This window comes from Oncorhynchus clarkii, chromosome 28, assembly GCF_045791955.1.
Source record: "Oncorhynchus clarkii lewisi isolate Uvic-CL-2024 chromosome 28, UVic_Ocla_1.0, whole genome shotgun sequence".
In the NCBI taxonomy this organism is placed as follows: domain Eukaryota; kingdom Metazoa; phylum Chordata; class Actinopteri; order Salmoniformes; family Salmonidae; genus Oncorhynchus; species Oncorhynchus clarkii.
The window spans coordinates 182763-199200 of NC_092174.1; the positions used below are offsets into that span (position 1 = coordinate 182763).

The following is a 16438-nucleotide window of genomic DNA, read 5'->3' on the forward strand; positions in this document are numbered from 1 at the left end:
TTAAATTTTATCATTTATTTACATATTAGGGTACCTAAGGTTTGATTATAAACATTGTTTGACTTGTTTGGGAAAGTTTAGTAGTAACGTTTGGGATTACTTTTGTATGCATTTTGATGGAGGGAATTTGGGTGGATTATTGACTGAAGCGCGCCAGCTAAACTGAGTTTTTATGGATATAAAGGACATTATCGAACAAGAGGACCATTTGTGATGTAACTGGGACCTTTTGGAGTGCCAACAGAAGAAGATCAAAGAAGGCATTTATTATATCGCTATTTCTGACTTTCGTGTCGCACCTGCCTGGTTGAAATATGTTTCTCATGGTTTTGTATGTGGGGCGCTGTCTTCAGATAATCGCATGGTGTGCTTTTGCCGTAAAGCCCTTTTGAAATCTGACACAGCGGCTGGATTAACAAGAAGTTAATTAAGCTTTATTTTGATGTGTTACACTTGTGATTTTATGAAAGTTAAATATTTATAATTCTGTAGTTTGAATTTGCAATTTCACCGGATGTTGGCCAGCTGGGACACTACCGTCCCACCTGCCCATAAGAAGTTAACAATCAAGGCTACGGTTGATTACTGTATCTAAGAAGGTGAATTCAAGAAGAACCAACCGGTTATTCTCTTCCAGTCATCAGTTGTCTACACAGCCCTACCCAAGCTAGGAGCGTCAACACAGCTGATTAGCCTCCTTAGAAGCACACTCTCACAGAACGAGTGCAAGGAAACAGACCACTAAGAGAAAGGACACGGACATTGTGTGGACAGTCTGAGACTTACACCCGGTAACGAAGGAGACACGGCCATCAAAAGAAAATTTGTCAGCCAAACCTTTCCCACTAAGTGGAACTTGGTCTACGAGATACCCAACGGAGACCTTCCACAAGTAAATACATTAATTATAATTCTGACCCATAGGAGCGGCAGTTCGGGGCAAGGTGTTAGGGCTAAACTAAGCATAGTTTACAAATGTATCCACGTGTGCTTTTATCTCGTGCACTTTCTCTCTCTTTCTTTAAATCTCTATTTTGTATAACATATGTCATATTGTGTTGGTCCGCTAGGGACCTGTTGCCATTGTATGAAGTTCTAACCGATAACCTAGACTGTTTGTATATGTGTATCTTATATTATCATTTAGCTTGTTAATAAATAATAAATAATAATCTCAATTGGTGTGGTACAGAATGATTTAGTGAGACCCGAGTTTGTGCAGATTTACAAATTATGCGACGTTCAGAATGAAATGAATTAATTAGTGACTGCTAGAAAATCGATATTCTGATATTCTTTGAATTAATTTGGGAAACAGTAACTCATTAAACAAACTTTTCCCATATTGCCCCAGGTTACTGAGTTAAAGGTCTTACCCACATCGACTAGGCAGAGTGTGATTACACATTCGTCCGGAACAGCTGATGCTCTCATGCATGTTTCAATGTTACTTGCATCAAAGCGATTGGGGTATATAAACTAAGAAATGAAAGAAACATCCTCTCAATGTCAACTGCGTTTATTTTTTAGCAAACTTAACATGTGTAAATATTTATATGAACATAAGATTCAACAACTGGGACATAAACTGAACAAGTTCCAAAGACATTTGACTAACAGAAATGGAATAATGTGTCCCTGAACAAAGGGGGGTCCCAAATCAAAAGTAACAGTCAGTATCTGGTGTGGACACATTAAGTACTGCAGTGCATCTCCTCCTGAGGGACTGCACCAGATTTGTCAGTTCTTGCTGTGAGATGTTACCCCCCCTTTTCCACCAAGGCACCTGCAAGTTCCTGGACATTTCTGGGGGGGAATGGCACTAGCCCTCACCCTCCGATCCAACAGGTCCCAGACGTGCTCAATGGCCATGGCAGAACACTGACATTCCTGTCTTGCAGGAAATCAAGCACAGAACGAGCATTTGCTGGAGGGTCATGTCAGGATGAGCCTGCAGGAAGGGTACCACATGAGAGAGGAGGATGTCTTCCCAGTAATGCACAGGGTTGAGATTGCCTGCAATGACAACAAGCTCAGTTTGATGATGCTGTGACACACTGCCCCAGAGCATGACGGACCCTCCACCTCCAAATCGATCCCGCTCCAGAGTAGAGGCCTCGGTGTAATGCTCATTCCTTTGACGATAAATGCTAATCCTACCATCACCCCTGGTGAGACAAAACCCTGACTCGTCAGTTAAGAGTACTTTTTCCAGTAGAAAGGAGAGTCAGCAGAAAGGCCTCTTTTAGTGTCCTAAGTTTTCAGAACTGCGACCTTAATTGCCTACCATCTGTAAGCGGTTAGTGTTTTAACGACTGTTCCACAGGTGCATGTTCATTAATTGTTTATGGTTCATTGAACAAGCATGGGAAACAGTGTTTAAACCCTTTACAATGAAGATCTGTGAAGTTATTTGTATTTTTACGAATTATCTTTGAAAGACAGGGTCCTGAGAAAGGAACCTTTATTTTTTTGCTGAGTTTATGTACGTACAAAACGGTCCTGTAGTTTAGCATCTGCTTCATCTGACCACTTTTTTATAGACCGAGTCACTGGTGCTTCCTGCTTTAATTTTTGCTTGTAAGCAGGAATCAGGAGGATAGAATTATGGTCAGATTTGCCAAATGGAGGGCGAAGGAGACCTTTGTACGCGTCTCTGTGTGTTGAGTGAAGGTGGACTGGAGTTTTTTTTTTTTTTACCTCTGGTTGCACATTTAACATGCTGCTAGAAATGTATTTAAGTTTCCCTGCATTAAAGTCCCTGGCCACTAGGAGCGCCGCCTCTGGATGAGCGTTTTTCTGTTTGCTTATGGCCGTATACAGCTCATTGATTGGGGTCTTAGTACCAGCATCGGTCTGTGGTGGTATGTAGACAGCGACGAAAAATACAGCCTATTGGATAATGGTACAATCTTCTGGGCTTTTTTGGCTCATAAAAAGTTAATGTATGGCTCATCAGATTCAGGTAGCATCAGTGTTGAATTTTCAATCAAAACTCTAATCAAATTCAGACAAAGGCTTTTGAATGACACTTCCAGTTTTGGCAGGACTGGTTACCCAGGAGAAAATAGATTTATTCTTGGGATGGAACATTGGTAAAATCCCGGGAAAATATTCAACCCACCATCAAGGCTTATTATAAAAGCAGGTGACAGCACGCCTTAATTGGCAATGGTCTTGGTAAGTGGAGTGTGCCAATATATTTTGCATAATGCTTTCTTGACTAGAGAAAAAAAAGCAAGTAGGCTATGAGGATACATTTATATTCATAGCTACATCCAATGTAACAAGGCTGTGGATTTTAATCCCACATGGGGTGGATATATTTTATTCTTCAAATGCTTTATTTACAAGAATCATCCTGTGCCCACACCCAATTCTGAAAAGTGAAAGCATACCTGTGAGAGTGGTCGCCCTGGTAGTAGATGTAGGTTTTCATACAGTACACAAGACCTACAGATTGTCTCATTCACCCCCCCTGTAACTATTCCCCAGGTCAAATGGATTACTGTACGTTTCAGTAAGCAACCATTTGATACATGCCTTCAATTGCATTAGCCTATTATTGAAATATTTGTCATTCAGTGATATTTATTCACACAGTAATTCTTTAGGATCCATGAAATGTTTGTTAAGAAAATGTGCATGCATAGTGGTGGGTGTTGTGAAGAGATGTGCAAAGTGACATCAAAGTTTAGAACTTCCACAAGGATGGCAACAGCTTAGTAACAGGTGCTGCCTAGCAACCATCATTACAAAGCATCAAATCTCATGAACGCGAATTGCTTACGCCGGACTTAGCTTCGAGTTATTTTGTTTGGTGCAACAGGTGTAAATTCTGATCACAAAGTTGGACATCACTATGTCTGACCTCGCATTTAAAACCAACTTTCTTTTTTTTTTAAGACCAAACTAGACTAACCGATCCCTGCTCCCTGTAGTTTCTTTCTGGATTAATATCAATAATCAAAATATCAAACCCCTTTATGAATTCATGAGGAATTTATTGTTTTGGGCAATTAACACCAAGAGCTATATAACAAGAGAACCTTTGTAGAATTGACTTAATCAAAAAAGGTGTAACCGAAATAAAACTAAAATCAGGGAAATGAAACTGAAAACAATACAGAAACAAATATCCAGCCCTTCACAGTAGGCCACAATAATAATTAAAAAATCCATTAGCGTCTCCTTGCTTTGTCCGTGTCCCCAAACAGGAGCATTAATAATATTAATATCAACATTGATAAAAATAAAATAAAAACTGGTTAAAAAGAGCCCAGCATCACCTATAGTGGTGCGTGGCAGCCTTGTCTGTGTAAGTGTGTGTGTATGTGTGTGAGGGAGAGAGAAACACCAGAGGTTGTGGTCGTAGTAGAGATCTTTCAGAAAGGTCAGAACGTCTTATGCAGATAAGTCGCTGTTGTCAAAGCGCTCCTGGTCGTACACCTCAGCAATGACCTTGCGACCTCCAAACCAGCGATTATTGAGTGCCTGGATGGCCTTGTTCATCTCTGCCGCCATGGAGAACTCCACAAAGATCTTGACAATGACCTCCGCATCATCCTCCTCGCCCTGCTTTTCCTGGTAGATGATGACACGGTTGACAGCACCAAACTTGCCGCACTCCTCAGTCACCTCACCCTCCAGGTCATCGTCGATGTCCTCTGGTCCTACCATGTTCCGCAGCACCATCACCGTCGACTGGGCACAGTGGAAGAAAAGCATTATTATTGTACAATGTATTATTAAAGCACAAATATGTGTGCTACCAGTTACTTTCTTGATCAGAGAAAACACTGACGGTACAGTTAGTTACCCACACGTTGCGACTATTAATGTTGTGGAAACTTTTCAGAGAATGCAACTGTAGCCCTTGTGGCTAAACTGCGCACTTTCAACCCCAACCAGGGCTCCAGACTGTGACCCTTTTACTTGGCTGTGCAAGTTCAAGTTTTAATTGGAAGCATCGGCTGCACATTCTACTTGATCACCTCAGTTAAAACTTTGGGAGGCTAAAACCATGATTTGGTGAAATAGTAAAGTGCACTATCCTCATGTAGGGCTGACCCCATTTAGTAGACTGGTCAAATATTTTGCCGATAGGCTTTTGGTCGACCAAGATTTTTTGGGGTTCAGCAGTTGCAAATATATACAGTACCAGTCAGAAGTTTGGACGTGCCTACTCATTCCAGGGTTTTTCTAAATGTTTTACTATTTTCTACATTGTAGAATAATAGTGAAGACATCAACACTATGAAATAACACATATGGAATCATGTAGTAAACAAAAATATCTAAAATATATTTTAGATTCTTTAAAGTAGCCACCCTTTGCCCAGATGACAGCTTTGCACACTCTTGGCAACCAGCCAAGGTAGTCACCTGGAATACATTTCAATTAACAGGTGTGCCTTCCTAAAAGTTAATTTGTCAAATTTCTTTCCTTCTTAATGCGTTTGAGCCAATCAGTTGTCTTGACACATGGTAGGGGTGTTATACAGAAAATTGCCCTACTTAGTAAAAGACCAAGTCCAAATTATGGCAAGAACAGCTCAAATAAGCAAAGAGAAATGACAGTCCATCATTACTTTAAGACATGAAGGTCAGTCAATGCGGAACATTTCAAGAACTTTGAAAGTTTCTTCAAGTGCAGTCGCAAAAACCATCAAGCGCTATGATGAAACTGGCTCTCATGAGAACCGCCACAGGAAAGGAAAACCCAGAGTTACCTCTACTGCAGAGGATAAGTACATTACAGTTAACTGCACCTCTGATTGCAGCGCAGATAAATGCTACAGAGTTCAAGTAACAAACACATCTCAACATCAACAGTTCAGAGGAGACTGCGTGAATCAGGCCTTCATGGTTGATTGCTGCAAAGAAACCACTACTAAAGGACACCAATAAGAAGAGAATTGGGCCAAGAAACACAAGCAATGGACATTAGACCGCTGGAAATCTGTTCTTTGGTCTGGAGTCCAAATTTGAGATTTTTGGTTCAACCGCCTTGTCTTTGTGAGACGCAGAGTAGGTGAACGGATGATCTCCGCATGTGTGGTTCCCACTGTGAAGCATGGAGGTGGTGGTGTGATGGTGCTTTGTTGGTGACACTGTCTGTGATTGATTTAAAATTCAAGGCACACTTAACCAGCATGGATACCACAGCATTCTGCAGCGATACACCATCCCATCTGGTTTTCGCTTAGTGGGACTATCATTTATTTTTCAACAGGACACTGAACCAACACACCTCCAGGCTGTGTAAGGCCTATTTGACCAAGAAGGAGAGCGATGGAGTGCTGCATCAGATGACCTGGCCTCCACAATCAACCAACCTCAACCAAATTGAGATGGTTTGGGATGAGTGAAGGAAAAGCAGCCAACAAGTGCTCAGCAAATGTGAGAACTCCTTCAAGACAGTTGGAAAAGCATTCCAGATGAAGCTGGTTGAGAGAATGCCAAGAGTGTGCAAAGCTGTCATTAAGGCAAAGGGTGGCTACTTTGAAGAACCTAAAATATATTTTTATTTGTTTTACACTTTTTGGGTTACATATGTGTTATTTCATAGTGTTGATGTCGTCACTATTATTCGACAAAGTAGAAAATAGTAAAAATAAAGAAAAACCCTTGAATGAGAAAGTGTGTCCAAACTTTTGACTGGTACTGTATATTTTTCATTTTTCCTGTCTAAATCATGTCTGTTTCAGTGGACTAATCCATTGTGCATGCCGCTGGGATGGCACACCAGCATCACCAGTAGTACATTTGCCTTTAATTCCGATAATGTCTAATCTACAATGTTTGTTTGGTTACGGTATTTTCTGGTAATGCATTAATAATAATATATTCAGTCGCATTAATAATAATATATTCAGTCTTTTACAGTTCTCATTGTGGGAGTGGACACGTTTACGGACCGCACAACCTAGGCTACACTTGTGAGGAAGACGTTTTGTCAATATATTCATTGTCTTTTGTTTGTGGCTCTCCTGTCAATGTTGAGTTAGGATGCGCATCTGACTATGCATAGAAGTAGGCCTAGGCTACCTGGCCTGCGTGCAAATCTAGGCCTATAAATGTGCACATTTGGAGATCTGATAGCATTTCTGAACTCACCACCACTGTGGAGCTTCTCAAAGTAATGTTTTCTTCACCTCAAACAGCAAGTAAAGAGCACGTAAATTGAGAATGACAATAGTTCCTTAACCTTTTTGGAATAGGGGGCAGCATTTTCACTTAGCGTGCCCAGAGTGAACTGCCTCCTACTCTGTCCCAGATGCTAATATATGCACATTATTATTAGTATTGGATAGAAAACACTGAAGTTTCTATAACTGTTTGAATGATGTCTGTGAGTATAACAGAACTCATGGCAGGCGAAAAGCGGAGAAAAATCGAATCAAATTTTATTTGTCACATACACATGGTTAGCAGATGTTAATGCGAGTGTAGCGAAATGCTTGTGCTTCTAGTTCCGACAATGCAGTAATAACCAACAAGTAATCTAACTAACGATTCCAAAACTACTGTCTTATACACACAAGTGTAAGGGGATAAAGAATATGTACATAAAGATATATGAATGAGTGGTGGTACAGAGCGGCATAGGCAAGATACAGTAGATGGTATCGAGTACAGTATATATATATATGAGATGAGCATGTAAACAAAGTGGCATAGTTAAAGTGGCTAGTGATACATGTATTACATAAAGATGCAGTAGATGATATAGAGTACAGTATATACGTATACATATGAGATGAATCATGTAGGGTATGTAAACATTATATTAGGTAGCATTGTTTAAAGTGGCTAGTGATATATTTTACATCATTTCCCATCAATTCACATTATTAAAGTGGCTGGAGTTGAGTCAGTGTGTTGGCAGCAGCCACTCAATGTTAGTGGAGGCTGTTTAACAGTCTGATGGCCTTGAGATAGAAGCTGTTTTTCAGTCTCTCGGTCCCAGCTTTGATGCACCTGTACTGACCTCGCCTTCTGGATGATAGCGGGGTGAACAGGCAGTGGCTCGGGTGGTTGTTGTCCTTGATGATCTTTATGACCTTCCTGTAACATCGGGTGGTGTAGGTGTCCTGGAGGGCAGGGAGTTTGCCCCCGGTGATGCGTTGTGCAGACCTCACTACCCTCTGGAGAACCTTACGGTTGTGGGCGGAGCAGTTGCCGTACCAGGCGGTGATACAGCCCGCCAGGATGCTCTCAATTGTGCATCTGTAGAAGTTTGTGAGTGCTTTTGGTGACAAGCCAAATTTCTTCAGCCTCCTGAGGTTGAAGAGGCGCTGCTGCGCATTCTTCACGATGCTGTCTGTGTGGGTGGACCAATTCAGTTTGTCTGTGATGTGTATGCCGAGGAACTTAAAACTTGCTACCCTCTCCACTACTGTTCCATCGATGTGGATAGGGGGGTGTTCCCTATGCTGTTTCCTGAAGTCCACAATCATCTCCTTAGTTTTGTTGACGTTGAGTGTGAGGTTATTTTCCTGACACCACACTCCGAGGGCCCTCACCTCCTCCCTGTAGGCCGTCTCGTCGTTGTTGGTAATCAAGCCTACCACTGTTGTGTCGTCCGCAAACTTGATGATTGAGTTGGAGGCGTGCGTGGCCACGCAGTCGTGGGTGAACAGGGAGTACAGGAGAGGGCTCAGAACGCACCCTTGTGGGGCCCCAGTGTTGAGGATCAGCGGGGTGGAGATGTTGTTGCCTACCCTCACCACCTGGGGGCGGCCCGTCAGGAAGTCCAGTACCCAGTTGCACAGGGCGGGGTCGAGACCCAGGGTCTCGAGCTTGATGACGAGCTTGGAGGGTACTATGGTGTACCCTCCAAATCCAACCTGGAAGTGGGATATCTGAGGTTTGTAGTTTTTCACAGCTTGGCCTAACGAATACACAGTGTCTATGGAGTTAAGTTGCACTTCCTATGGCTTCCACTAGATGTCAACCATCTTTAGAAACTGGTTTGAGGATTCTACAATAAAGGAGGGGCTCATCAGACCTGTTTGAGTCAGTGGTCTGGCAGTGTCTCAGGCTAGTGACGCGCACTCCCGACAGAGTTAGCTCTTGTTCCAGTGCTTTTGTCAGACAATGAAATTCTCCAGTTGGAAGCTTATTTTCGTTTTATGTTAAAAACATCCTAAAGATTGATTCCATACATCGCTTGACTTGTTTCTATGACCTGTAACGGAACTTTTCAAGTTTTTTGTCTGGACGAAGTGCTCGCCCCTCATGAAGATGGATTACTGGGCTGAACACGCTAGCAACAAGTGGCTATTTGGACATAAATTATGGACTTTATGGAACAAATCAGTCATTTATTGTCAAACTGGGATTCCTGGGAGTGCCTTCTGATGAAGATCATCAAAGACAAGTGAATATTTCTAGTGTTATTTCTAACTTCTGTTGGATATTTCTCTGGCTGGATTGGGCTCTGAGCGCTGTTCTCAGATTATGCTTTTTCTGAAGTTTTTTTTAAATCTGGCACAGCGGTTGCATTAAGGAGAAGTCCAACTTTAATTCTGTGAATAACACTTGTATCTTTTATCAATGTTGATTATGAGTATTTCTGCAAAATCACCGTATGTTTAAGAATCAAAACATTACTGCCAAATGTAAACTGAGATTTTTGGATATAAAGATGCACATTATCGAACAAAACATACATGTATTGTGTAACATTATGTCCTATGAGTGTCATCTGATGAAGATCAAAGGTTAGTGATTAATTTTATCTATATTTCTGCTTTTTGTGACTCCTATCTTTGGCTGGAAAAATGTCTGTGTTTTTTTTGACTTGGCTATGACCTAACATATGTTGTACTTTCACTGTAAAGCATTTTACTTGTTTTACTTGACTTGTTAATGTGTGAAAGTTACATATTTAAAAAAAATATTTTGGAATTTCGAGCACTGCCTTTTCAGCGGAATGGTGTCGAGGGGTTCCGCTAGAGGAACGTCTGTGCTAGAAAGGTTAACCTCTGACTTCTACCCCCTCCTTTTTCAAACATTCTGTTAAAAATCGCGCAACTTTTCAGCGTCCTGCTACTCATGCCAGGAATATAGTATATGCATATGATTAGTATGTGTGGATAGAAAACACTCTGAAGTTTCTAAAACTGGTTAAATCACGGCTGTGACTATAACAGATCGTGTGTTTCATTGAAAAACGCAAGAAAAACTGCTCTCTGAAAGCTAAAAATAATTTCCATAAGTCACTTTCATGGGTTGTTAAAAGAGGACAACATTTAATATCGACCTGCATGCAATTCATACAAATTCCACACGATGTCGCCATTGTCGTCATTTTCAATGGAATTTTTTGTTGGAAAATCCAACTATCTGGCTTCCGTTTCTTCCAGTCTCCACCAGGACGCTGTAAATGTGGACATTGGCAGCCATTGATTTGCAGACGAGGAGCTATTGAATATACATCGCCCTGTAATCATTTTGATAGATTATAAACGTTTACTAATACCTAAAGTTGGATTGTGAAAGTTTATCGTCGACTTTTTTAATTTAAAAAAATGACGCAGCGTTTAAAAACGTTGTTTTTTTCTGAATGACACAGCTTCCATAGAAAGCTATTTTGGGTATATATGGACCGATTTAAACGAAAAAAAGACCCAATAGTGATGTTTATGGGGCATATAGGAGTGCCAAGAAAGAAGCTCGTCAAAGGTAATGAATGTTTTATATTTTATTTCTGCGTTTTGGGTAGCGCCGGCTACCGCAAAATCTGTTGTTTACGTGTCGTGCTGGCATTTTGGGGGGTGCATGCTATCAGATAATAGCTTCTCATGCTTTCGCCGAAAAGCATTTTAAAAATCTGACTTGCTGGCTAGGTTCACAACGAGTGTAGCTTTAATTCAATACCCTGCTTGTGAATTTTGATCAAGGATTGAGTTGTAACGAGTACATTTAGCATTTAGCGTAGCGCATTTGCATTTCCAGGTGCATACTTGAGACGTCTGCGTCTCAAGTATGGTCAAGAAGTTTAAAAAGTTTTAAATATCCAATAAATGTCGTTCCACTTCATGATTGTGTCCCACTTGTTGTTGATTCTTCACAAAAAAATACAGTTTTATATCTTTATGTTTGAAGCCTGAAATGTGGCAAAAGGTCACAAAGTTCAAGGGGGCCGAATAATTTCGCAAGGCACTGTATATATATATATATATATATATATATATATATATATATATATATATATATATCCATACACGCATGCATATATATACACATATATACATACATACACATACCTATATAGACATACTTTTTTAAAGAATATACCTTTATTATTATTCCCCACAAACCCTCCCGCCGATCCCCCAATTGGAGTAAACTAATAAACACTTCTGCTTCTACCTTCAATCCATACATCTTATACACATTCTACAGACACAGTCTGTGGGGACTATTCAATACTAGTGCAGTACGCCACAGGATGTTTATGTGCTGGTCAAGGGCAATCAAGTCTGGAGTGAACCAAGGGCTATATCTGTTCTTAGTTCTACATTTTTTGAAAGGGGCATGCTTATTTAAGATGGTGAGGAAAGCACTTTTAAAGAACAACCAGGCATCCTCTACTGACGGGATGAGGTCAATATCCTTCCAGGATACCCGGGACAGGTTGATTAGAAAGGCCTACTCGTAGAAGTGTTTTAGGGAGCGTATCTTCAAAGGAAGAAAGGAGAAAACCCTCTCAGACAATTACTAGTACAGCTAAGTAGCTGCACTTAGGAAGCGGCCATTGGAGGCCAGGACAACTAAGAAGAACAACATTGGTGTATGGCTCTGGTTGTCCACCAGAGGTCACAATCGACCCCTTCGCCATAGAAGGATTGATTGGTTTCAACAGAGATAGATGACGAATAAAGACATCCACATATAAATACACTAATGACTTCTTATTCCAAAACTCAAAACTGGCGGTGGTTTGTGTGCAAGGTACAGTGATTCCTCCTTTAAAATTTGTGAGCTTACGCCACAGGACTTAGAGGTAATTTGTGATTTAATATGGTGCCCTGCATCACCACTTCATTGCTCCAGACCAGCGCAAGAGGGAGTTAAGAGCACTGATTATGCTTTTGGGTCCTACTGTGTCTCTAATTGACAATGAATGGGCGACATAAACCTAAATAGAAACTGATAATTGTGCATTACTTCAGTATTACTTACTAAAACTCTTGTTACACTAAGGTTCTTATTATTTTATTTTGCTCTTACTGTAGTACTGTACGGTAACGTACGGTAACGTACAGCGCCTGAGTGGCGCAACGGTCTAAGACACTGCTACAGATGCATAGCAGAACAAGCTGTGTTGCTGCAGATGATGGTTCAATACCCGTGCCAGTCTTGACTGAGAGACCCATGAGATGACTGTAGGTTTTTGTTTTTCCCCCTCTAAAAGCAGAAATAAATAATTCAAAATAACAAACTGGCTTTATTTACAAATTAGTAACAATGTCTCACTCCATGTTCAAGAATGGACTTTTTCTTGCTCATTCTACGTTATTTGAAAATAATATGACACTTAAAAATATTTAAGTGTCATTGCACTAATAATGGAGCTGACTTGGAAAACGTTCCCTCTGTTCTTTGTGCCAGTCCGCACGTTCAAACTAAAACAATGTAACTAATAATGGCATCTTTATGCTTTCGTTAATAAAATAATGGTAAAAATACTATTTTAAAATGCTGATGTTTATTTAGTTATGGATACAAAATGAATTACGATGGTAATAAATATCACTGAATTACAGAAACATCCTCCAATCCTCTATATGTAATTATTGGCGGAGAGTCACGTCATATTTTCCTATATACTGTAGGCCTACCGTAGGTGACATGAGTCCCACTAGTGTTGAGTAATGTGCTGTTAAAAGTGGTGTAGGTCTTATTTAAAGAGCATATTGAAGTTAGAAGCAATAGGATTTGAAGCAATAGCCTACAACTATTTTAGCACTGATTTGCACTGCTCTGAGACAAGCATGGGGACTGGTCTTGATCAATCAATGAGATTTTATTTTCACTTAATCTCCATTTGGGTATTGGTTAGACTAAAATTAGAAAATGAGGGTGTAGAAATGTTATGCTCTTAGTGTAACCTTTAACTAGGCAAGTCAGTTAAAGAACAAATTATTATTTACAAGGAAAACCTACTCCTTCCTTCCCTTCGGGGTATTGAATCCGGTCTTACGCGTGCCCTACCCGCACAACATGTGGATTCTTTAGCTAAATAGCCCCGTACTGTACTGCCTATATGGCAGCCATATTTTCCTAACGGAAACCCAGAGTTTTTTTTCTTCTCGTTTTTCTTGGAATTGAAACACCATAATATTTATCAAATTAATTAAGCAAGTACCAATCAAAAGTTTGGACACACCTACTCATTCCAGGATTATAAAAAAAAAAAAACTATTTTCTACATTGTAGAATTGTATTATTATTTTTTAAACTTTATTTAACTAGGCAAGTCAGTTAAGAACAAATTCTTTTTTTTCAAAGGGGCCTCGGAACAGTGGGTTAACTGCCTTGTTCAGTGGCAGAACGACAGATTGTTTTTACCTCGTAGAGCTCGGGGATTTCCTTCTTGCAACCTTTCGGTTACTAGTCCAACGCTCTAACCCCTAGGCTACCCTGCCATGACGAAAAATAGTGAAAACATCACAACTATGAAATAACACATATGGAATAAGTTGAGAACAAATAGTTATTTACAATGACAGCTTAATCCTCCTCCCCGTTGGGGAATTGAACCCCGCTCTCCCGCATATTCTAGTACAGCAATTATTGAAGCAATTATTGAAGGTACTTGAGGTCACGAGGGAGAGCCCCTTATATAAGGAATTAGGCACTTGTCAGACTGGACAGTGTCCTAATAAACAAATGCAGGTGACTTATATATTCAAAAGGCTTTAAATGCTTTATTATCCAAATGTAAAAGCGTATAATGTACAGTACTGTATTTCTTCATCAGCATCTTTTATGCTTTTGTTAATAAAATAATGATACAAATAATCTTTCAAAATGCAGATGTTAATTTAGTTATGGATCCATAATGAATTACTATGGAAATAAATATCACTGAATTACAGAAATATTGGATCGAAATTGTCTAATGAAATACTCTTTTAAACACATGGTCACATTGTATAGTGTCATCATGGCTATTAGCAGCGCTATATTTTGGCCTTTATTCAGATTACAATTGCTCTCTGTCATTTAAAAAAAAAAAAAAAAAAAGATCTCCAAAATATCGTTATATATAGCCTTCCCACTGTGGACGTCTATTTCAGTACCATTTCGCGGATTTTCAGTTATATTCCATGATATTCTTAAAATATGTGTTAACAGAATATAAGCAAGTGATGTCTGCTAAATAATCATATTTATGGAGAAACCTAAAAAACAAACTGGCTTTATTTATAAATTAGTGAGAATGTCTCACTCCATGTTCAAGAAATTCATTTTCCCTCGCTTACTCTAGGTTAAATGAAAATGAAATCTCCAAAATATTATTATTGTTAATTATTTTTGAATTATATGAAAGACCCTTAGATATTCTCATATATCCTAACGGAAAATGCCCCTTAGATATTAATTTAGAATCCTCCAATTATTGGTGGAGACTCACGTCATTGAAAAAAATATTTTTAGATATACTGTAGGCCTACCATAGACGAAATGAGTATTGGTTACACTACAATTAGGGTGTGGAAATGTTATGCCCCTTAGATATTCATTTAGAATCCTCCAATCCTCTTATGCTGTGGCCTACTCCCTACCGTCACGTTGTACAGCTCAATATTTTCCATTCCATCCTAATGGAAAACCTGAGGGTTTAGTTTTTTGTTTTTCTCGGAATAGAACCACTATAATATTAATCAAATTAATTAAGCCAAATTTCTTAAAATCAATCCCACATACTATGTTATTACAAAAAATGTTTTAAAGTCTCTAGTAATGCCAATACGGGAGACTATAAAATGCTTCTCAAAGTTGCCCTCAGGTGGTCAAACTAGCACTAACTAGCATTAACGTAAAAAATGGCTGACAATTAAATAACATTACATAGAATGCTGCAGCAGCCCGCAAGGTGTGCTGCAGTATGACGCAACTTTTAAAGGAGCAACCACTGTATATGATTAATGTGAGAACAGTCCTAGAATGTGTCCACGATAAGTGTCCTTTCCCTCTCTCTCTCTTTCCCCCTCTCCATCAAGCTTTATGTTGCAACAAGCTGTCATATCTTGTCAGTCCACAAGGGACTTTTGTCTCATGTGTGTATGTGTATTTTGTGTTATTATTTAGTTATTAAATAAATAATTAAATCCATTTGTGTAGTACTGAATAATGAGCAAAGGTTGGGTTTTTTGCAGATCCAAGAGGGTTACGACTGATCAGAATGTGACTGATATGAGGTAATGATTAATAAGTGACTTATTGATAGATAACTTATATATAAAGTTATATATAATCTTCTAGAGTTTAAAGAGTTACCATCTCCCGAATTAAACAACTTATTCTGTGGTGTCCCAAATTCCTAATGAGTTAATTGTTACATGCTAAAAATAAATAACAGTCAACACATTAATGCAAGTCACGTCACGACAATAGACAGGTGTGTGCCTTTCCAAATCATGTCCAATAATTTAATTTACGACAGGTGGACTCCAATCATGTTGTAGAAACATCTCAAGGATGATCAATGGAAACAGGATGCACCTGAGCTGAATTTCGATTCTCATAGCAAAATGTCTGAATACTTATGTAAACAAGATATCTTTTTTTTTTTTTTTAATTTTATAAATTTGCTAAAATGTCTAAAACCTGTTTTCGCTGTGTCATTATGGGGTATTGATGAAGATTGTTATGTATTTAATCCATTGTGGAATAAGGTTGTAATGTAACAAAACGTAGAAAAAGTCAAGGGGTCTGAATACTTTCCGAATGCACTGTAGCTGTGCAGCAACGCTCCTCATCCATCCTGACAGAGCTTGAGAAAATCTGCAGAGAAGAATGGGAGAAACTCCCCAAATACAGGTGTGCCAAGCATGTAGCGTCATACCCAAGAAGACACAAGGCTGTAATTGATGCCAAAGGTGCTTCAACAAAATAGTGAGTAAAGGGTCTGAATACTTAAGTAACTGTGTTACCTTTTAATAATTTTTAAACATTTGCAAAAATTTCCCCCAAAATGTTTTCACTTTGTCATTATGGAGTATTGTGCGTAGATTGATGAGGAAAAAAATGTTTTAATACATTTTAGAATAAGGCTGTATCCTAACAACATGTGGAAAAATTCAAGGGTATTGAATAATTTTCAAAGGCACTGTAGATTTAACGATCTATGTTTTTTGAGTTCCTCAGCTGGTGAATTAGCCTGAAAGCTGCAATATGTAACTTTATGGGGAAAAAA

At 39.3% G+C, this 16438-nt stretch overlaps 1 protein-coding gene across 1 annotated transcript in view; it reads right to left on the bottom strand.

The window, feature by feature from the left end:
• Nucleotides 1-2684: 2684 nt before the first annotated feature.
• The window catches only part of LOC139386918 (poly-U binding splicing factor a), an 87188-nt gene continuing 73434 nt past the window's right edge, over nt 2685-16438 (bottom strand). The window contains exon 11 of the mRNA XM_071132804.1: nt 2685-4704. Coding sequence (XP_070988905.1) covers nt 4405-4704 — 300 coding nt within the window. The 3' untranslated portion in view covers nt 2685-4404. The remainder of the gene's footprint in view (nt 4705-16438) is intronic.